Below are 23,129 nucleotides of genomic sequence, written 5' to 3'. Positions count from 1 at the left end.
GGATAACCAAAATAGCTAACCAACGTTAGCTTACCTACTTAGACCTGCAATACATTGATCAACTGCTAAATTGAAGATAAACTATAATAATCACATATTTGTACCTTGATATAAATAATTACAATCTGATGCCGACAATGTCGTCGCCTATGGAAATGACAGAGTTGTACGACAACGCTCTGCTAGGGATATTGCAGCATGTTGGAAACATACAGAACTTTCTACAGGTTTACTTTGGCTTCCTTTACCGCAAGACGGACTTCTACCGCCTGTTGTCAACTCACAACGATCGTATGGGGTTTCCTCCTGGAGTCGCAGAGAAAATGGTCCTAAAGGTGAGTTTTCTGTGAAATTATAAATTACTTTTTCGCTAACATTATCGTACAGTACTGTAACCAGCGAAAATATTACAAGCTGTGGATCCAATTTGCTCATCAGTAAGGCCTGTCAAGGCACCCCCTACCACACATGATAGTCGCAACGTTAGTACCTAACAACGTGTTTGTTTTGTTCATAAAGTGTTTTTTAGATGCTGTAATAACGTCTGGTCTTGTGTCATGGGATCACAACCTTTCTCTTTATTTCTGTCTAGACATTCAGGCTGTTTGAGCGGGTGGCAGAGCAGGACAGAGAGAGGCAGCTGAGGGAGCTGCAGGAGAGGGAGGAGGCCAGAGCGGTACCTCCTGCAGTTCAGGAGCTGGAGGTGACTGCCATACAGCCAGAGGAAGCCAGTGAACCAAAAACAGAACCTGCTCAAACAGCCACAGACCAATTGTCTGCAGGGCCAGGGCCTCTTTCTGCTTCAACTTCCAAGCAGGACCCGAGCCCCCAGACTCAGAGCAACAGTCCAGCACAGGGGAGCCTTGCATTGGCTGCCTGCACAGACTCAGCAGAAGCTGCAGCAACAGCGTGAGTAGTGCCTGTCTGGTCCTTTTTCATTTTCTCTTATCCTACTATTTTCCAATTGCTGAATAGCAATCATACTTTGTTTGTGAATGTTGTGATAGTGGTCAGGACAAGTTTCAGGCCAACCCAGAGAGCTACAACGGGGCAGTGCGAGACAACTACAGCTGGTCTCAAGACTACACAGATGTTGAGGTCCGCGTTCAAGTCCCAGCACACGTCGTCAAGGGCAGACAGGTAAAAAGTCCTACCAAACCTTTTGTCACTGGTAGCAGCCTTAGCGATGCCTCTGAATTTGAAGGCCAACTTCCTGTTGTTTGTTGTGTCGTATGTCTCACCCAGGTGTCTGTGAGTCTGCACACGAGTAGCGTGCGCGTGTGCTTGAGGGAGGGGGCAGGAGAGAGAGTCCTCATCGAAGGAGAACTCACTCACAAGATCAACATCGAAAACTCTCTGTGGAGCCTAGAGCCAGGACGCTGCGTGGTGGTTTGTAAACAAACACGCCTGCACACACACATGGGGGTAAACCCATGTGCGCGATACACACATTTACTTTATCTCACTGACCCGACCCGTGTCTCTCCTCCCCAGTTGTCTCTCAGTAAATGTGGGGAGGTGTGGTGGAGTGCCGTGATGAAGGGAGAGAAGGAGATTGACATCAACCAGATAAACCGGGAGCGCTCCATGGCAACGGTGGATGAGGAGGAGCATGCTGTACTGGATAGACTAACCTTTGACTACCAACAGAAGCTGCAGGGCAAACCACAAAGCCATGAGATGGTGAGAAGCTTTTGCTAGCATACCACACACTCACACATCCTGTCTCTTCATGTCACTAAATACACAAATATTCTTACTACCCACCTACATTCTTGGTATAACTGGCTGTGGGTTTTGCTATTCCTAATCACCCTCATCACATTATATTCATGTGCTCTGTCTGTGTGTCTTTGTAGAAGGTGCATGACATGCTGAAGAAAGGCTGGGAGGCTGAGGGATCGCCCTTCAAAGGCCAGCAGTTTGACCCCTCCATGTTCGATATCCCACCCAGCGCGGTGCAGTTCTAAAACACGCACACGTACGTCAGATCAGATAGAATGGTAGTTTCCAGGATGTGGTTTGTGAGGTGTTGGGGAAAGACGTAAAACCAAGAAGGGGAATGCTTTCAATGTTATTGTAGAAGCTTTGTTGGTCAAAATATGACTTCATGTCACACCTTTCCGAGAGAACTTTTGAAATGGAGGGTATTTCAGGTATGAAATACCCCAGTGGGAGATGTGTTACTTTGCTGTGTTCATGTAATGCACCTGATCATAAATGAATCTGTATCCCTCTCTGAGTAATACATTTACATGCATCTGCCAACCTTAACAGGTGTAAACTTGACGGCGGGCGCTGGGGGAATTCAAAAGTTAACTTGCTCTTCTCAATGTAATTCTCTAACATGTTTGATGGAAGAAAGTAAGGTTGCAGTTTCATAGAATCCAATACAAGACCTACAGTAACTCTACAGTGCCTGAATCTGTCTGCCTACCGACAATGTAACACCATCTTCACCTCTGCTATCAGATGAGAAAATAGATCACAGCCATAAGGTGAACTCATAAAATTGTGTTCAGTGTCTTTGGACAATATCCCAGATTCAGAAGTGTGTAACAAATTGTACATTTTTTGTTTGGAACTGACAAGCCCTTTCTTGCTTTCCTTTTGAGTCATTTTTGTGTGTCGAAAAATAAATAAAAGTCCATCGTACTAGGGTTGTTCTGCTTTTTTTTGTTACTACGAATACTCAGATTTTTGTGGCTACAACCATAGGCTACAGGCCACAGGCCGGGGTGAGTCAGCAGGCTGGCTCTCTGATGCGGGCCGGCCGGTTATACCGCAGACCTTTTCCACTCAAAACACCGATTTAGATTTATAGTAGCATATATAATAATTAAATAAGTATTGGGAGCTCGGCCAACAAACCAGAACTGGCTATTCTTCGCGTCGTGTCCGCATTTCTTGGCGGCAGATATGCTGGTGCAAGTAACCTGACGCCCCCTAGCGGTATCAATGATGTATTTCAAGCGCACTCAGTTGTTCTGCCGCTAGTGAAAACGGCAGAAAAAGCGACCGTAGAGCAACACAGTTTCGGGGAGAGGGAGATCCGGAGGTATCCAGCGTTCCTTTTATTCTGTTTGAATAAATATTTAAAATTTACTTGTCAGTTCAAACGACTAGCCTATATTTCACAGCGGCATCTTAACCCAAACTGCATCCCAACACCGCCACAGTGCAGAAGAGAACATCTTAGGCGCAGAATCCAGCAGCGAGTAGACGGATCATGGCAGTAACTACCTGTACACGTTTCACAGATGAATATCAACTATACGAAGAACTTGGAAAGTAAGGCTTTTACGCATTATGTTATGGCACTAATATGGGTATGATCTCCGCCATTCAGGCTAGCCTTTCATGCAGGTTTACACATCATTTGCAGATGTGACCGCTTTGAAAGGGATCAGCGTCTTATCCCTCCTTTAATATTACAGGCTGTACCACTTGCAAAACAAAACGCACGCTGCCGCACTGCATGGTGAAACGTATTATATTGTTTTACGTTACAAGTATTTGATCTGACATATGAGTTATTCGGTCTGGGATGGGGGCGCGGCGCACGCCATGGATTTTGAGCTGTCAAATCGCAGTAGTTACGCTCACGGGTCTCCGGGAAGGCATGCAACCCTACTGATTTTAATCAGACTACTCGACTCCGCACCTTTTTTTCCTATTGGTTGTCTTTATTTTCATCGGTTTTTATCAAACTCACATATTGTAAGTGTTTTATTTAGCTGGGCCAGAGGTCAGAAGGCTACCTACCCTACATGTTTTAAGTGTGTGTGTGTGTGTGTGTATGGATGAATGTGTGTTTTTCTTCGCATTAGTGTATGTGTTGTTTCTCAATCTCTCACAACCTCCCTGTCTCTCTCTCTCTCTCTCTCTCTCTCTCTCTCTCTCTCTCTCTCTCTCTCTCTCTCGCTTGGTTTCATCTTTGTGTGTGTTTGCTTGACAATGGTTCACACGGCATATGTTTTTAAAAGAAGGGAGAGAATGGCTGCATAAGCAACAGAGGGATATGATGTGTGTTGCCAACCCCACAACAGATGCAGGACTAGAATCAGTATGTGTCAGGCTGTGCGTGGGTTGGAGAATCCGTGCTGCCTGTCATTACCATTAACTAGAACACAAAACTACAAAGTAATTGAGCGGTCATACTAACAGAAAAGTTTGAGAGGTATGGACTTTGATTGCATCAAGCTAGGTTGGCTCTAACTGGGTGTCGGGTTCCAGCCCTGGTTGAATGTCTCTGCATGTGTGTGATAAGCGAGGGACAATAGATATGCTGGAATAGCAGCAGCTGTCCTCTGTGATAACAAACCCTTATTGCAGCAAACGCGAGCCATATGGTAGCAATATGTCCATCTTTGCTAACATGGGTTTGTATTCCTCATCCAACAAAGTCAGCTTGATAAGGGCTTCAAAGACAGGTTTGGTTAGTATTTACTTACCTTTTGATCCAAAAAACTGGGAAGAGATTCTATTTGACCAGTCCCAGCATTTGATGTAGCAAATTGTACACTACCAGCCATGAGGCTGTTCTCATTCACGAAAGCCCCTCAAAAGGCATGAGTGTCTGAGAGTATAAGAGAGAGGCAATAGCTCTCAGTTGACTGGGTTTTTATTGTGTAACAACACTAAGGTGTGCTATAATTAGCACAGAGATGACAGAGGCAGTTACTGCTGTTTGCCTCTGCTGAGTTAGTTTTGCAAGCCCTCCCTAAAATACTAACACCGCCTAAAAAGACACACATACACCAACACACACACTAACACATAAACTACACAGCAATCTTTGAAAAACAATTTGGTTCCATGAATATTCCAGCAAAGATTATTATTATTGTGTATCCTGTACCCTAACATATAGATATGCATATTTGAATACTCCTTTGAAGGAAAAGTGTGGAAGGGATCTGAACGGGTCAAAGAGACTCAAAGTTATGAGAAATCAGAGGTTTAAAACATGGGTATGAACAGACATTTGTGGAGGGGAGGTGACATCTGATATTATGTCTCCATTCTTTGTTTCCTAGGGGAGCCTTTTCTGTGGTGCGCCGTTGTGTCAAACTCTGCACTGGCCAGGAGTATGCTGCCAAAATCATCAACACTAAAAAGCTCTCAGCTAGAGGTGAGAATCCCCCCTACCCCCACCCACCCACACAGTTCTTCAAAGGGACAGAATGTGTACTGTGCCTCAATGTCCGCCTGTGTATGATTTACATTATTATCTGAAATGAGTGTGCAATCATGTGACGGACAGTTAGACCCACAGACCAATTGACTGAGTATGTCGCATGTTTATGTGAAGATCATCAGCAGCTAAAGTGAAGAGGAAAAATGAACTGGCATTCCAGTGATTGTTCATTATGGTGCCACCTGTGTTTTTGTGTGTCCCAGATACTCCAGGCCCTATTAGCATATTCCAGAAAGCATTTGATTGCAGTGGGCGAGACAGTCACATCTGTTGCACTTGAGGCTGGACGATGGCTGCTCCTCAGCCACTGTAGCGTCAAACCCACAGCCAACGGAAGAGGAGATGTGCCTGCTGTTTAGTTTAAGGCTATCTGCCGCCTCTGTCTATTGGCTGATTAGTGTGATGACCCTTTCCTTCGCACACACACACACACACACACACACACACAAACCCAGTCTTTTGGAGTAAACAGCAGAGGATCATGGATGTCACATTTTGAGCTCTTAACTGCCCTACAGCATGAGACACACACACACACACTCGTGCGCACAAATACTCGCTGAAATACACAAGCGCACGCACACACACGCTAACACACACACCATTGCAAGAAGTGACGCCCTGCAGTTCAGCCATCTCTCTGCCCCGGCTGGCGTTCGTGTGAGCGTTCAGCCTTTAAATACATTTCCCCCCTCAAACACACAGACATGCCAGCATGTCTCCTCTGCCTCTAGGCTCTGTTCCCCAGCCTTGCACTGCTGAGTTTTCTCACGACACCAAAGCTTTCTCAGCCCGGTCCTCAGTAAGGGGTGTCACATAAAATATCTGCTTTGTTTTTGTGTGTGTCTGTGTGCGAGAGAAAGACAAAGAGGGCATGCGCTCTTTGTTTTCAACATTATTCAGCAGCATCTGAGTGACTAGTGAGTTTTTCTGGGAGTTTTTCCTTGTCTTCCTTGAGGGTTTAGGTTGGTTGAGGGGCAGCGTATGTGAAGCCCTCTGTGACATTGCTTGTAAAAGGGATAAACAAATACATTTAGATTTGATTGGCATTGTGGTACCTCTTAGTTGGTTAGTCAGTCCCAGACATCTGGGTTAGAATCCGAGGGTCTCAGACATTAGCAAAATTCTTTGGTTTGATTTGGTTTGTCTTAGCTAGTTTTAACTTGACTCGTCTAGTCTCATGTATTGATACACTTGATATTCTCATTTTACCCTTTTTTGCACATTTTGCTGTACTGCACTGCATTAGTGTGTATTTGTGTGTGCCACAATTTTAGCTTGTGGCGCAGAACCATGCTTGAGGTCACCTTGCAGCTACAGGAGAAAGGAAGTTATTAAATTTGCAGTTAGGACTGCTACGGCTCTCCTCTCCTAACAGTTACATTCATTCAGAAAGTAATGTTTCCCCTCAGCATTGCACACTATGGAGACAGAGGGGCGTCACACTGGGAGTTGGGGGTTCCGCACCTTTAAGTTTAGGAGACAGGTGCCAAAATAGAAGAAATTGTATACAAACTAGCTGTCATGTGACTTTGGCTCCCACCCCCCTTCCTTTTGAAATGCGGTGGTTGCATGCCCATGTGTAGCGGAAGTGTTGAGTGTTTTAGCCGGGTGTCGTTATCACTCAGCCTTCCCTTGTTACTCTCACAGACCACCAGAAGCTGGAGCGAGAAGCTCGGATCTGCAGACTGCTCAAGCACTCCAACATCGGTGAGCGGTCAGCACCACAGTCAGCCATGCAGCCAAAGAGACTGGTTGTATGACTTTATTTGACTGATATGCTGTGTTCGCAACCCGGGTTTAGACGTGTCTTTCTTTCTGTTATGCGTTCTTTGGCCAGTTCGCCTCCATGACAGTATCTCGGAGGAGGGCTTCCACTATCTCCTGTTTGACCTGTGAGTCACCTCACTCTCCTTCTTCATTTTTTTTTCTTTTTTTTTCTTCTTCTTTCTTTATCAGAGGCTGAGAGACCTTTCTCCGAAATGACCTTTACAGTTCCTCTCTCCTCTGTATTTCTTGTGTTTCTCACATTTGGTCATGGCATTTTGGTCGCTATGTTCGCTCCACAATTTTATTTTCATTCTATCCCTTCTTGCTCTTCTACTCATCCTTCTGTTTATTTCTATCCTCTCTCTCCACCCTCTCTTAACAGTCTCCCCCATTCTCATTCCTCGTTTCCTAGGCAATTTCCCCCTTATTACATAACACCCACCCACACCTACCCACGCACATACACACACACACATGTACACACACACACACACATGTACACACACACACACACACATCACTCCCCTGCTCCGGAGCCTGTCTCCATGGCAACCCAGTCAGAGAGAATCCTGCAGTTGGGATATCCCCCTAATGAGGACATTCCCCTACTGTCTGTCTGTGTGTGTGTGTGTGTGTGTGTGCGTGTGGGTGTGTGCGTGTGTGTGTGTGTGTGTGGATTATTCTTTGCAGCATGTGTTAATCCTTTGCTCTCTATGTTGTAGGGTGACAGGAGGAGAACTGTTTGAAGATATTGTGGCCAGAGAGTACTACAGTGAAGCTGATGCCAGGTAACCATCTTTCCCTTTAGACTTCAATTGCTCAGCATCCCGTTCTGCAGTAGATAGCTTAACATTGCCCTGCCGGAAACCACCATTTCAAAGTTCCTAGCAGTTTTTCCTTGCAAACTGAAATGTCACTGAACACACACACACATTTACATTTACATTTACATTTAGTCATTTAGCAGACGCTCTTATCCAGAGCGACTTACAGTAAGTACAGGGACATTCCCCCCGAGGCAAGTAGGGTGAAGTGCCTTGCCCAAGGACACAACGTCAGTTGGCATGACCGGGAATCGAACTGGCAACCTTCGGATTACTAGCCCGATTCCCTCACCACTCAGCCACCTGAATCCCCTGAAACACACATGAACAAAACATAGCACACATACTAGTACATACTCACACACACACACACTTACCGTCTAGCCCTTCAGGAGGGGAGACTTAAATCAATTTGACTGTGGAGGCGTTTTGTGGAGGCGAGAGAGAGAGTGAGAGAGAGAGAGAGAGAGAGAGAGAGAGAGAGAGAGGACTTAAAACAGAACGAAGAGAGGGAAACAAAAAAACGAGGAAGCAACATTCCCAATATCCCCCCCCCACCACTCCTGTCCTCCCCTCTGTTGTTAGTACCTTCCTGTTGTGGTTGCTATATATATATATGTTCTCTCCTCCTTCCTCTGTGGCTCTCATGTTCTCTCATCTTCCTTACTCCTCTGCCTTGCCTGTTTTCCTGTGTAGTCTAGTGTAGTTTTTCCCTTTTCTCTTCCAGCCTTCTCCTCTCTTTGTACATGGCATGTTTGTTATTGGTACTGTCTGTGGGGTTATTGTCCAATATTCTTCCTATCTGATTTTCTGGTTTTCTCTCCTCACCTTCATCCCCCACTTTTTTCCTGTCTGCCTTCTATTTTTGTCCACCATTCCGCTCAGCACTGCCTTTCTTTCTTTCTTTTTCTTTCTTTCTTTTTCTTTCTTTCTCTTTCTTTCTTTCTCTTTCTTTCTTTCTTTCTTTCTTTCTGTCTTTCCTTCTGTCTTTCTCTTTCTTTATGTCTTTCTCATTCTCTCTTTCGCCCCTACCCCACCATTATCCTCTCCTCACGATTGAAAACCTCATCTAATTCACTTTTACAATTGTTCTCCTCTCTTTCCCATGTCACTCTCTCTTTCCCCCTACCTTTCCATCCCTTTCCATATGGACATCACCTGCACCACTTCTCACAAAAACACAAAATCCCCACTCCTCATTGCCGTCCAATTTATTTTCATCCTCCTCTCATCCTCACATCCTCTTCTTTTCTGCGTTCCTTTATCTCTCTCCCTTTTTCTGTTTTGTCTCCACAGTCACTGTATCCATCAAATTCTAGACTGTGTGTGTTACACTCACCAACATGGCATAGTGCACAGGGACCTCAAGGTGTGTGCTTGTGTTCCACCTTGTGCGTTTGTGCCACCCTGCAACCTCTGCACATGGGTTTGTCTGTGTTTGCCCGTGCCCACTTTTGCCCGTGCCGAGTGTAACCTGTTTGTGCCTGCTGTCTCCGTCTGTCTGTCTGTTCATCTGCCGATCTTGCTTTTTAAATATTTTGTTTCACTGTTTTCTCTAACCTAGAATATGATTTTCCAAATGTCAATAACAGTGGCCTTGATATAGCTTCTATGTCTCGGCCTGTGAGGCTGTGTGTGTGTGGACGTGTTAGCGTATAGGAAAGAATTGTGTCTGTCACTAATGCAGATAACTCTGTTGAAAAGCAGAGTGGCCGTATTTGTGAAACCCTACAAACGACACATACTGTGCTTGATGATGTTTTGAAAAATACGACAGACAGATTATCAGGTTAGGACATCATTAAATACAGACAACTACACACGGACACGCACACTCACGCACACATTCCCTCAACAAGACTGCAGTACACTCCTACGCTGCCTGACTCATGTTCATCCCTTGCCTGAAAATAGCATACCTCCTCCTGCAGTATCTCCCTGGAAGGTTCCGGTCCTCACACTGAGGTTCTTAGATCTGTTAGTAGGCCTTCCGTGTGTATGTGTGTCCCCTGCGCACGTGCGTGTGTGCTTGAAGGCGTTTCTATGTGTCCGAACTTGTGCTTCTGTGTGCGTGCCGTGCGACAAAGAGAAAGTGTGTGTGTGCAGATGTTGAGGCACTGCAGCCTGTGCATGAGACTGTGAACGGGGGGGGGGCTTGTGATGTGTTCAGACTAACCAGCCCCACCTGCTGTTTGCATGCAGTCATTGCATCCAGCAGATTCTGGAGGCCGTGCTCCACTGCCATCAGATGGGGGTGGTACACAGAGACCTCAAGGTGAGTCACCTGTGTACCTGTGTGTGTCTCAGTGTGTGATTGTGTGTGTGTTTGTGTGTGCCTTAAACTCTGGTAAGTACACCGCAATGTATTACTATTGCTTTTGTGCATGTGTGTCTGTGCCTGTGTGTTTTCTCGGGCATGTGTGTTTTTACGTGTGTGTGCGCGTGCAGGTGTGTGAATAAAATTTTTGTGTTTCCTGCGTTTGTTCCCATTACAAGCGTGTTAGGTACGTTAGTCACACGTTAATGTGTTTTCAGAGCAAAGCAGATGAAGTTTTAACACCACAAAGCCTCCCGTGTTCAGAGCAATCATTTCTCCCTGGTCGGTTCGAAACAAACCGTGTTACACATATGAATGCTGGACCTTGGTAGATGGTAAGGCTTGCGATCTGATCGATTTCCCCTGAGGGTTTCTATGAAGTTACCAGAGAGAGAAAACCCTCTTAGAATGGACACAGATGTTGGCCTGATCTAATGTTTTTTTTATGAACCTTACACAGAGACATGAACTGATAAGACAAATCAGATCTAATACGATATGAATCAATATTTGGCACGGAGTATGCCTCTAAACATCCTTTTTCATGGCCGCTTAGGGAGCTGTGTACGAGATGACTTCAGGAGAGAGAGAGCAAATTGAGCTAGATATTCCTAAAGAATACTGTTGTGTTTGGCCAGTACCTTCTAGTCTAGTCATCGTTCAGATGTGATCACTAATACGTATGTGGTCGGACTGCTGTGAATCATGTTGTGGGGGGGGGGGGCAACGGGTCTGTATGTCACATCAACACACAGTCTCCAACGATAGCAGCTTACTGGTGGTGTAGTCTAAGTGATGCAGAAGCATACGGCAAATGCCCATCAGGATTTTCCATAAGCCCACTATGACACAAGCAGTAATACGTGAGTGGGGATTGGATGGGGAGATGAGGGTTGGGGGGGGGGGGGGGGGGCTGATTGGTAAATGTACAGTTTTCTCATTACTTCATACTAGACTCCATGACAAAAGGTTCCATTGCCTTCCTCTAAAGCTGAGCGTATTCAGTCTGATTGCTTCTCGAGAAGCTAAAAGTACAACAGAGGCACGCCGCTGTCTCAATACTGACTACTCCTGTCTGGAGCAGTATTTCTCTCTGGCTCTCTCTCTCTCTCACTCGCTCTATCTTTTATTCCTTCTTTCCTTCGTTCTAATCCGCTGTCTCAGTCCGACTTCCACCAGAGCGGAAGCACTCTAGCCTACTTAATAACCATTACTGCTGCTGTGAAACACTGTCATTCAGAGTGTGTGTACGCGTGTTGTGTGATGGCACCGATCAATAACTTTCAATAACGAGCACATGTATCACATGAGGTCCTGCTGGCTGATTGTGGCAATAGTGCGGCCTGTCAGAGACAAAGAGCGAGAGAGAGAGATCTGGATGTATGAATCGACACTGTTCGCTGGCTCTGTCATCTAACAAAGGCACTGCTGTAACAAACACACAAGCTGTGCATGGTCACTGACAAATAAACAATCGACAGATGGACGCATCTGTTTGAGATTCGGCCCTCTTGCTCCATCCTTGTCAGGGTGAACTGTCTGTACGTGTGGGACTGCTTGTCTGCCCAATGTTTGGATTACTATAAGGGGCTTGTTGACATCTATTGATACACCAATGATTTGTGGAAACGTTTGTGTTTTTAGCCGGAAAATCTTCTTCTAGCCAGTAAGTGTAAGAATGCTGCAGTGAAGCTTGCTGACTTTGGACTGGCCATCGAGGTACAAGGGGACCAACAGGCATGGTTCGGTAAGTAACACACACAAACACGCACCGATACACACACGCAGACACACACAAACAACATGGCATGTCTAATTGATACACCCAGCGATTGTGTCTATAAATATCTATGTATAGATTTTCGGTTTGTATGTGTGTGTGTGTATCGGTTTGTGTCTGTGCGTGTGCATGCGTTCCAGGTTTTGCTGGGACTCCAGGCTATTTGTCTCCGGAAGTGCTGAGGAAGGAGGCGTACGGGAAACCTGTGGACATTTGGGCCTGTGGTGAGTCCTCTCTCCTTCCCCCTCCGACTTCTTATCTATCTCTCTTCTCTCTCCCTCTTCTTCCCCCTTCTCTTGATCCTTTTGCAGCTCTGCTTTACAGAAAACCTTGATCAGTGTGTGCTGAATGTGTGTGTGTGTATAGGTGTGATCCTGTATATTCTCCTGGTGGGCTACCCGCCTTTCTGGGATGAAGACCAACACAAACTCTACCAGCAGATTAAAGCAGGAGCCTATGATGTGAGTCTTGCCCCCTCTCATGGACTCTCTCTGCTTGATTGAAAAAAAGAACAGCTCATAGTATAGAGCGGGGGGGTAGACTCATCATGCCAAACAGGTTCGAGGAACAGTTCACATCAAAGAGTTGTGATAATCGTGTCCTCGGGTGACGAGAAAACGTTCGTAGTTTACACAACATTATTGTGTGCCTGATATTCACACACACGTGTTGCCTGAGTGACCGTTGGGCCGTGTGTGTAGTTTCCGTCCCCAGAGTGGGACACGGTGACGCCCGAAGCCAAGAACTTGATCAACCAGATGCTGACCATCAACCCCACAAAGAGGATCACAGCCCAGGAGGCCCTCAAACACCCATGGGTCTGCGTAAGTACACTACACTAAACACACACTCACGCGTACACAAACAAACCAAGGTGCACACCTCCACAGACGCAAACACATGATGTACTCTGCAGGACACTCACACACGCATACATTGAAACACTCTTACACAAACACACACGCACTGGCTCTTCCATTGCTGTGTCATATCTTATACACACACAAGCACACACACATGCATTCACACACACACACACCAATGTATTGCATCTTACATGACCCCTTTCCTCACCGTGTTCTCTCTCTTTCCTCAGCAACGCTCCACTGTGGCCTCCATGATGCACAGACAGGAGACAGTGGAGTGCCTGAAGAAGTTCAATGCCAGGAGAAAACTCAAGGTACTAATTTCTTTGGGGAGGGGGTGGGGTGGGTGGGGGATACATAACCAATTAATACTGCCGAACGAAGAGATTTGGAGTTACACTACCAAACAATATTCAAACTGACTTAGTGCTCTTCTTCATCTTCTCTATTCCTTCCGTCCTTCTTTCCCCCCCTTTGTACCTCGACCTATCTCTGTCTCTTTCTCTCTGTCCACCTTGCTTGTGTCTCCACAGGGGGCCATTCTGACCACGATGCTGGTGTCACGGAATTTCTCTGGTGAGTCCTTTGTGAGGAAGTCAAGGATGGGAGCAGAGGGGCGGCTTCTGTCCTCCTCGGAGAGAGGGAGTCGAGAGCAGGATGACACACCATCTGCTTGCTTACGCCATCCTTTCCCCTACACGTACACACACACACACAGTCACACACAGAGTCAAACATCCACACATATCACACATACACACCCACACACTCACGCGTACACACACACTCACACGCTAGCAGCAGTTTCGTGGGTGGCAGTGCCACTGTAGGTCCGGGAAGGTTTGAGAGGTCCTAGATCTTTGCCATGGACTTGTGCCTAACCCCCCCCCCCCCCCCAAACACACACACTCACAGCACTAACTGTGCATTCTGAACAAGCATTGGCCATGCTTTCTTGTCAAGACACTCATGCTCCTGTGAATAGAAGGGGACTTATGGTAAACAGCATTTCCTGTGAGCTGGAGAGGTACTGCTTCTTAAATGCGTCATGCCAAATCCTTCCTGTAAAGTTGCAAAGCCCTTTATGGTGTCTGTTTTAGTTTCAGGGAAAGCATATGTCTTTGTCTCTTGATTTTTTTTATTTCTTTCCCTCAGTGGGTAGACAGACCACCGCTCCAGCAGCGGTCAGTGCTGTGGCTGGGACTACTGCCGGCATAGTGGAGCAAGGTAACCTTTCCTTCTCTTCGCTCCTGTTCCACTCTTCTGCTCCTCCCCTCTCTGTCCTTCACTTCTGCCCCTCTTTTTTCCATCACTTCTGTCATATTTTAAAAGGAGACGGGTGTTTCTTCCTTGGTGTCCCTTTGTTTCCATCAGTTCACTACATGTATCACAGACGACATCTCCTCCTCTCACTTAATTTATTCTCTCTTTCCTACTTTTCGTCTAATACTTCTAAAATTGGACGCCAAGGTAAGCCGACTCAAATATGTTCTTCCTGTCACTCTTAAACGTATAGCCCAGTTTCCAATGCGCCTTTATGCGGCATGTGAGGTGATTTGAGAGAGGAGAATGTGCAGGTTTTGTTGAGCCGTGGTGGGTGTAGTGTTTGTGTCTGTGCTGGTCCCCTTCTTACTCAAAACAGAGGATCAGGGAGATGGAGGGATGGAAGGAATGGCTGAGGGAAGATGGAGTTGAGCAGCTAAGAGATGGAATTAATCAGGGATTAGAGCACAGTTGACTCCAACTCATCCACACCAGGGCAGCACATTTGACTCCCACGGAAAGGTTTGGTGTTGCCATGGTGATTGATTAGTGTCTGCAAGCTTCAGACACCTTTTCAGATGTCTGTTTCTATCTTTATTTTCGCTCCCGCACTCTCTCTTTCCCTATCCTTCTCTCTCCCTCTTTCTCTGCCTCTATCTATCTGCCTGCATCTGTCTCTCCTTCTTTCACTTTCTCTCTTTCTCTGTATTTCTGCCCCTGTAGCTGTCTGTTTCTCTTTCTCATTGTCGGTTTCTCTCTCTCTCTCTCTCTCTCTCTCTCTCTCTCTCTCTCTCTCTCTCTCTCTCTCTCTCTCTCTCTCTCCCTCCCTCCCTCCGTGTTTTTCTCTTGCTTGCTTTTGATCCCTTTTCCGCAAAGAACAGCTCTGCCACAGATAGATTCCATAAACCTTAGTGTGTTTATAAATTGGAACGAGGGTTCGTGTGGATCCATATGTGATAGGGAGCAGGAGAGATCAAACCTACTGTGCTTAACGGCACATCCCGTAAATGGAGACTCGTTTTGATGTGGTGCTCCATATTTCATTCCCAAAGAGGAAACCACTAATCCCAAACTAATCCTACCTACTTCGGAGATTAACCGAGCCATTATCATACACCTGCATCTCAAATTCCACTCTTCCTCTGCCCTTTCACCTTTAATCCATTGCACGTAAAAACACACATGCGAACACACACACACACAATCACACAGTCTAGTGATTGACATCCCTCCATGCTCCCTGCTGATCCCTGCTTTGGGCATTGGCTCAGGGTTCAGTAAAAGGCAGTTGGATTGAGATGGTAATGCATGTGTATGTGTGTGCGTGATTGTGAATGTGTGTGTGTGTGGTTTTCTAATACGTGTGTAAGGGGAGGAGAGAGGGTTGTGCAGGTTTTTACTCTGTAACAGATGAGAAGCGACTGAGTCGTAGGTTGTGCGTTGAGCTGGAGGTTGTCACCGTGTGATTGTGTGTGTCTGAGTTAGTTCCCAAAGTAGTTTGTGTGCATTTGAAGGTTTTACCGAATGAGTGCGCAAGCACCTTCTGGAGTTGATTTTCCGTGTGTCCTGTATGTCTGCTTGTGCTTGTGAGAGAGCAGTTGAGTGAGTCACTTGTGTCAAGTTTGGAGTGTGTGTGTGTGTGTGTGCGCGTGTAAAGGTGTGTTTAAGTCATCAAGGGTGTATCATGTGTACTCTTCCATCTGAGAGTGTCTCGTTCTGCTTTTCCTCAGCAGCCAAGAGTCTTCTCAACAAGAAGGCTGAAGTGAAGGTAAGACTCTCGCTCTCTTCCCCCTCCTCCTCCTCCTCCTCCTCTTCCTCCTCACCTCCTTTTCTTGTCGTTCTTCTGCTCTGCTTTTTCTCTTGGGTCCCACACTCTCTCCAGCTGCGCATGGTTTGGCTCCGTGTGCTCTGCCTTGCGTTTATATCTGCTCTGTAGAGCACTGCAGTGCATGCAGGTGTGTGTACAAAAGTGGATGCGTGTTAGTGGATGTAATGTTATGGCAGTTTGAATGTGAAGTATGTGTGAAGTATGTGTGAAAGTCAACCTAGTTTTTATTTTGATGTGATAGACAATACATTTTAGAATAGCATATAAAATCATTATATCATTATAATAGCATATACATAATAAATGTAGGCCTACTGTTACAACGCAAGTTACTGGCAGTTACTGGCAGAAATACTACAATTTCTACATTTGTTACCAATTCATGTTTATTTAAGTGTTGTCTTTGGGAATTTTGTATATTTATCACTACTATTAGGCATGAATAGAAAACATACATCCTATCCCTTCACTCCATTCTTCTTCTTTCTCACCCGTCCCCCTCCCCTCCACACATACACATCTTGTCCTGACTCCTCTTCCACACAAAGACCCTTTTAACCCTGTTTTCATTTGAGGTTTATAGCCACCTCCATCATTTTACTCCTCTCCCCCTCCTTCCCTCTGTGCCCTCTCCTGTACAGAGAAAGTGGACTCTCTTCGGTTGGCCCTGGTGCTAATCTAAGATTATTTCTCAACAGATGATTAATCTGACATTACATAATCCCAGTTTCCCCCTAGCTGCACTGTGACATCACGGTTGTGCACACAACACTGGTGCTATTTCAGTCCTCCCAGCACACACACACACACACACACACTATATAAAGGTGTTCAAACCACAGACAACATTGTAGCTATTTTCCCACTAACCCCACTGACAAACTCTCTTTCTCTCTTTATTGCCTATCAGTCCTCTCTCGGTTCTACGTGCTAATCCAGAGAGGTGCTACAGTGCACCCCCCACTTATAAAAGTTAGTTGCATAAGTACTATAATGGACCCCCTCTCTCCCTATGATTCCCCCCCATCACTCCCAACCTCCTAACCCACGCACACTCTTATGCATACACATGCAGAAATGCAGGACTCCTCCGTCGCAATTGTACACACCATACGTGTGTGCTGCGTGAGTGTACGCATACGCGTTCAAACACTTGTGCGCGACCTGAGGGAATCAGGAAGACGGAAATAGACACCAGTGGTGCACCTCTGGCGTTGCTTAGCAATCATCTACTTGTGCATCCCGACCGTGGCTCTCAGAGAACTGGTGCAATCCAGCCCATGTTTATTCTATCTGATTTAGCATTCGTTTGATTGGTTTGTCGTTCCCATTGTACTGCTGGCATATGTTTTAACCATGCCTTTCATTTTAATCTACCTTGCGTTTCATGATCTTCTTATATATCTCTTAATCCTCTTCTCCTTCCACCACAACTGTCTCCTCTCCTATCATCTCATCTCATCATTCCATCCCATTGCTTGGGCCAGAGATGGAAATCCAACCCTAAAGTTCAAATCCTGGTGAGGATGTCATTTGAACCCTCTCATCCCACTCTGTTCTGTCTCTCTCTCATCCGCTTTCATCCCAGTCCGCATCTGCGTCTGATTTCACTCCTACCACCCTCTGGTAGTAGGGGGCCTGTGCCGACAATGGCTGTGTGTGTGTGGGTGGGTGTTTGTATGTGTATGCACTGTTGACTCAGGCTGTGAAATTGTTTAACTTGGATGTACTTAGTACTTAGTGTACTGCTTAACTGGTCTGTTGAACTGAGAGGTCTTGTGCATAAGCCGTGAGCTTTCTGTTGAGCTGGTGAGTTGATTTTGATGTGATGCCCCCCCCCCCCACCACCACCACCACCACCATCAGACAGGAAGGCACATTCTGAATTGACAAAAGGAATACTGCCAATCCGTCTTAGTTTGAACAGTGTTGAGGGAAAGTAACCCTTCCTTGTACTGCCGTGTGTTTGAGGTTTGACCCACCGCCGCCACCCGAGTCCCCGAGCGGCACTGCTCCTGTTGTGTTCTGTTTTAACCTTTTGTGTTCTCTGCACAGCCCCAGACAAACAGTACGAGAAACAGCATAGTCACCAGCCCCAAAGGCAGCACTACTCCTGCTGCACTGGTACGCTGCCCCTCCTGTCCGTCTGTTCGTCTGTCCATCTGTCCATCCGTCTCCGTCTGTCCTATCTGTCTATCTGGCTGTCTTGCTATCAATGTGTTCTGTCTGTCTTTTCTGTGCAGTTTGTTTCACTTTATTTGGTTGCATCCCTCATTCTGCCTGAAAGTCCAAATGAATAAATCATCCTTTCTGAACAACAATCATGCGCATATTCGTGTGTGTGTTAGTTTGGTCATGTATAAATGTGCCGGTGTTCCCGACACTAGCAGGTTCCTTGAACACGTTAGATTAGATTAATTAGAATCCCTTTTCCAAGTGACATTGTTGGACTGTGACCTGGTTCTGTGTACCAGGTCACAGACCAACCCACAAACCCTTGAGGTTTGTCTTTTTCTCTGATTCTCCATAGTCAGTCTGTGAGTGGCTTTGTGGCATTTTGTGTCCAATTTATGTGTCAATGGCTCTCTAAGTTGTCAAGTTGTCTTCTGTTTACAATCTGGTCTGGTGTGGAAGTGTTCTGAAGTTACAGTTAATGGCAGCAGAGTTTTAGAGTGTATTTTATAGCAGTGTTTATATTTATTTGTATGTTATTGTGTGTAATAGAAAAGGACAGGCTTTCTCGGGGAGAAAGAGATTGAATGTGTGAATGGTAGATAACTCCTGTGCTTGCAGAGATATTTTGTCTTAGCCCTTTCTAACCTTTTATGAAAAGATTATATAGCTCTCTGCCATCCTTATGGAGGTAGTCTTATTTCCTCTCTTTTCTTTAATACTATTCATTGTTCTACCTCAAACCTGACTCGTATCTCTCAATTCATCCCTTTATCTCGCCACCTTTCCTCATTCCTCTCTCTCCCTCCCTCTGTCTCCCCTCTTTCTCTTTCTTTCCTTTCACCCTCTCTCCATCTCATCCTATCTCTCTCCCTCCAATCCTCTTTCTCTCTTTTCCTCCAGGAACCTCAGACCACTGTTATCCATAATCCAGTGGATGGGACCAAGGTACATCCTTCTCCCCTCCTTCCATTTCTTTACTCTCTGTCTTCCTGTCATTCCTCATTCTCGTCTCCTCCTTCGTTCTCTCTATCTGTGTGGGCTAAACTGTATTTGGCAAAGGTCTGTGTGTGAGTGTGTGTGTGCGTGCACGTCCGGATATCTGTCGAAGTGTGTGGATCACCGTTCTCTGTTGTGTAACGCTGTCACCCTGTGGTGAAAAGAGGAAGTGGCAACCTGCAGCTTTTTGATGCTCCGTGGGGTGGAGCCTTCGAAAAAAATGCTGACCATTCGAAGATGAGCTCGCTCCATCCATGAGATCTCTGTTTTGTCCCATTTCAATGCGAATGGCGCATCGAATCCACCGCATGTTTGTGACAACCGAACGTGCGTGAGTGCGCGTGTAAGCATGGGCAGAAGCTTGTGTGTGTGAGTGGGGGTTTTCGTCACTGAGATGTTTCGCTGTGTCCACAGGAATCAACTGACAGTAACACAACGATCGAGGATGAGGATGTAAAAGGTGGGTATACACATACACACCTAGACTGTACACACACCAACATTGTTTCGGTGTGGCAGATAGCAGAAAAGGACAGGAGAAAGACAGATCATGTGAGGACTCCCAGTGGCTAAGCTCTTTCTCCTGCTGTCTTGTCAGAACCGTGGTAGCGAGGGAAGGGAGGAGGGAGGAGGTAATAAATCTTATCTAAAGGGCTGAGGGACGGGAATAGGATGATGAGCTCAACTAACCTCACATAAGACGGAGAGCGAGTGACAGTGTGAGTTTAGGAGGCCCTGCATACCTCAGTGTTGTCTAGATTTGTATGAGTATGTGTGTGGGTGGGGAGGGAGTATATTTTAACCCCAGGGAAGAGAGGGGAACACAAGAGGGAAATGAGTAACAGGGTGTCACGTGAGTAACTCACCCAAGCTTCCTTCTGTACTTCATCCCTGTGTGATTAAGGTAGAGTAGGCCTGCATGGGACTCTGTCTCAGCATGCTATATGTAGTGTGTTGCACTGAAATTCACTTGGTCACACATTTACTACCCTCTGCAGCTCGCAAACAGGAGATCATCAAGATCACAGAGCAACTCATTGAAGCTGTAAACAATGGGGACTTCGATGCCTATGCGTGAGTAAACTCCCAGCAGGCACCTGGTCCAGCAACACACCAGTGTTCCATCTGAGTATATTTAGGACTTTTTGACCAAAAATTTGACAAATTGTGCTGTTGTTGTGCTGAGTGTATGTATGGTGTGTTTGTCTACAGGAAGATATGTGATCCGGGTCTGACCTCATTTGAGCCAGAAGGTCTGGGAAACCTAGTGGAGGGCATGGACTTTCACAGATTCTACTTTGACAATCGTAAGACCACCGCGCCGCCATGAAATCATCCGGAAAGTTCCTTTGAAGAGCCCAACTCTTATTTGACCATCTCCTCCCTCTCCTTTCTTCCCCACTTCCTCCCTCGCTCTCCTAGTGCTCTCCAAGAACAGCAAGCCCATCCACACCACCATCCTGAACCCTCACGTCCACCTGATTGGCGAAGATGCCGCGTGCATCGCTTACATTCGCCTCACGCAATTTGTCGACTTGCAGGGACGCCCTCGCTCCAGCCAATCCGAGGAGACCAGGGTGTGGCATCGCCGGGAGAGCAGGTGGCAGAACGTCCACTTCCACTGCTCAGGGGCGCCCGCGGCTCCTCTACAGGGATGAGGTACACACACAGACACACACACACTGTTCACACCCACATGCACTGTTACACACGTGAGCAGCGCCACAGGACAGCTGAATGTTGTGTCTTCCAGATAAGCTGGAGTCTTAAAGGAGCGCATTGAAAACAAACATATGGGAAGAGAGGGAGGAGGAGCGAGGGAGGGAGTTTGAAAAGAGTGTGGTGGTCAAGATGTGTCCTTTTCCTTTTCTTCCCTGCAGCCCTCGGTCACCTCTGTTGACCCAGCCTGTGGCACCAACATAACCCTTTCTACTCCTGCATCGGCACGCACACAACAACAAAGAGCATATCAGTCACAAAGCAAACCTCTACAGCTTCTCTAAGCACCCCTATGGTATTGTGGTGAGCTCAGCACTACTATCCAGCCCTATAACTCGCTGCCCTCTCCTTTCCTATGCCATAGGGCTCTGCCACTCACACTTCTAGGATTTCGTTTTCATTCAATGTACCATTATTATGATTATTATTATACTACTATGACTGCAGAGTTCTCTTGTTCAATTTGAATTGTACAGTATACTTAAAGGATCGATTTAAAACGCTTAATGATTCTTTTTTTTTAAGCTTAGCATGACTTTGTTAGTGTTATTATCAGTGGTTGTGTTTGGTGCATGAGCAAGACTGCCTGTAATATCATTTTAGCCAACATGTCTCACAGAGAATGCTGTGGACGTGTTTTAATGCTATTTTGTTTGTCTTTCATTAAGTTTCAAATCCCCCGTTTTAGTTTAGTTGAACCTACAGTAAATGTTTTTGTTCACCTTTGGATCAATGCTGTAAGAAACTCCCCTTTCTGGGTTGAACACCATGCAGCATGCTAAGTGTATACTGGTTCTTACTTGATACTCTGTGTATTTAACCTTTCAAGTAATCGCTCAAGTCATGAAAATAGCAAAAAGTTTAAAACAATAACTATATCTGTATTGTACTACTCCAGTTTTATTGTGATGACCTTACAAAAGTGTAAGTGATTATTTTTCTGCATGATATTTCAATATGCCGCTAAATTGGGTGTTTTGTGTGTTAAGGTAATTTTCTACTGAATGCTGGTTGATTATAAACTACTGTCTATTTTCTGAGCTCTCAAAGGGCATAAACAATTCTTGTCTTGAGAGTAAGATATCTGAGACGACAATGAAGAAATATTATGATGATGATTGTAGCATGCCTTTGTACAAAGTCACACAGAGTGGATTGGTCACTGGCATTGTGAAGTAGAAAATTCTCCATACAGCGTTTGAGTGTGCTGTTCAGGTTTTCGGTTCAGGCACTAATACACATACATTTAACAACTTAACTGCTTGTTAAGACATGCATCATGTATGTTGTCCTCTCTCTTTATCACAGAAATGAGATTTGGTCAGCTGTTGGTATACCCCTTCATTGCAGACCATTGGTGTTTCGAATTTATCTTTTGAATTTAAACATGTCACTTCCATGGCAATGTATGTACACACTGCAAACATGCTCGCAAGAACACACACACATTTATACTTCTCTATGGTTACATAGAAGCAGCTACTGGGTTGAACATTAACAAACATGGGTATCGAGGGCGAGCCTGCCTTGGATTGATAAGATGAGACAGAACGAAAGAGAGATAATGGCGGGAAGATAGAGTGCGAGAATGAGACAGAGTGAGACAGACGTGTTTGGAAACAGTGATGAATACTTAGGGTATGCATGCACTGTCTTTCTAGCCACGTGGACTGTACGTCATAATATCGTTCGTAAACGACAACGGCAGTTAAACCCAAGAGGCTAACGTCATTGAGGATGCCCATCTATGCCCAGTCATAGATGTGTGTGTTTTCGTATGTTTTTTCTTTATCATTCTCACCTCTTGTTGTCATTGTACTCCCTCGTTCCTATAATGCTAATCTTGGTGTGTTTATGGGATGGCAATGGAAGTAGGCCTACACACATATTTCATTAACCACTCACCCAAGGTCAGACGTAATGGTTTTCTAATCTGAGGACAGGACATATAGCATTCTGACCCCAACTAGATCTGAGGTTTGGCATGATCTCCACCTTAAGTGCTTTAAATGGGCCTCATCATTCTCATTTGGCACAGTGTTGGATGAAAAGGAGAAAACAATTTGTAACTGAAAAAATGAGAATGCAATGTGAATCGAATTCTTGCTCTTTATCTCTTGAGTCCTCTCATAATAAAGCTGTTCTTCCAATGTTAATTCCTTGTGCTCGACAATGATAAAATGTGTTCAGATGTTATCAGTGTGTGACCAATAAAAATATATTTCAATGCAGAGCCCTCCCTAACCTTATCGTTTTCTCGCACAGATAACTTGCCTGTGCACATGCACAGAATGAAACAGAAACTCAGGCAGACTTGCAGAGAAATCCAAAAAGATGAGTAAGCATTATTTTGTGACCCCCCCAGGTCCTATTCTGCTGTGTGTGCGTGGT

General features: G+C 45.6%; 2 protein-coding genes across 2 annotated transcripts; both read left to right on the top strand.

The window, feature by feature from the left end:
* On the top strand, positions 1-2,655 carry nudcd3 (NudC domain containing 3). The gene is made up of 6 exons (XM_067258374.1): positions 1-335; positions 593-909; positions 1,008-1,140; positions 1,246-1,389; positions 1,495-1,683; positions 1,860-2,655. Exons 1-6 carry the CDS (start codon positions 129-131, stop codon positions 1,968-1,970), a joined length of 1,101 nt encoding a protein of 366 aa, XP_067114475.1. The 5' UTR covers positions 1-128; the 3' UTR covers positions 1,971-2,655.
* A 574-nt stretch (positions 2,656-3,229) lies between these two features.
* LOC136964112 (calcium/calmodulin-dependent protein kinase type II subunit beta) lies at positions 3,230-22,971 on the top strand. The gene is made up of 21 exons (XM_067258056.1): positions 3,230-3,291; positions 5,040-5,134; positions 6,851-6,910; positions 7,041-7,095; positions 7,693-7,758; positions 9,997-10,069; positions 11,756-11,858; positions 12,032-12,115; positions 12,258-12,352; positions 12,593-12,715; positions 12,988-13,071; positions 13,291-13,333; positions 13,913-13,984; positions 15,751-15,788; positions 17,904-17,972; positions 18,924-18,968; positions 19,434-19,479; positions 20,018-20,093; positions 20,232-20,326; positions 20,442-20,678; positions 20,900-22,971. The coding sequence occupies exons 1-20, from the start codon at positions 3,230-3,232 to the stop codon at positions 20,675-20,677; spliced, it is 1,620 nt and encodes a 539-aa protein (XP_067114157.1). The 3' UTR covers position 20,678; positions 20,900-22,971.
* The last annotated feature ends 158 nt before the right edge of the window (positions 22,972-23,129 follow it).

This window comes from Osmerus mordax, chromosome 20 (assembly GCF_038355195.1).
Source record: "Osmerus mordax isolate fOsmMor3 chromosome 20, fOsmMor3.pri, whole genome shotgun sequence".
NCBI classification, from domain to species: Eukaryota; Metazoa; Chordata; class Actinopteri; order Osmeriformes; family Osmeridae; genus Osmerus; species Osmerus mordax.
The sequence above is the reverse complement of the archived record's forward strand: the minus strand, read 5'-3'. Positions and strand labels throughout refer to the sequence as shown.

Excerpts from the sequence above, each read along its gene's own strand:
- nudcd3 (XM_067258374.1), top strand. The coding sequence starts at position 129 with ATGCCGACAATGTCGTCGCCTATGGAAATGACAGAGTTGTACGACAAC. Across the intron at positions 336-592 it reads CAGAGAAAATGGTCCTAAAG|ACATTCAGGCTGTTTGAGCG; the intron begins GTGAGTTTTCTG and ends ATTTCTGTCTAG. Across the intron at positions 1,684-1,859 it reads AACCACAAAGCCATGAGATG|AAGGTGCATGACATGCTGAA; the intron begins GTGAGAAGCTTT and ends GTGTCTTTGTAG.
- LOC136964112 (XM_067258056.1), top strand. The coding sequence starts at position 3,230 with ATGGCAGTAACTACCTGTACACGTTTCACAGATGAATATCAACTATAC. Across the intron at positions 3,292-5,039 it reads CTATACGAAGAACTTGGAAA|GGGAGCCTTTTCTGTGGTGC; the intron begins GTAAGGCTTTTA and ends TTTGTTTCCTAG. Across the intron at positions 11,859-12,031 it reads GGACCAACAGGCATGGTTCG|GTTTTGCTGGGACTCCAGGC; the intron begins GTAAGTAACACA and ends CATGCGTTCCAG.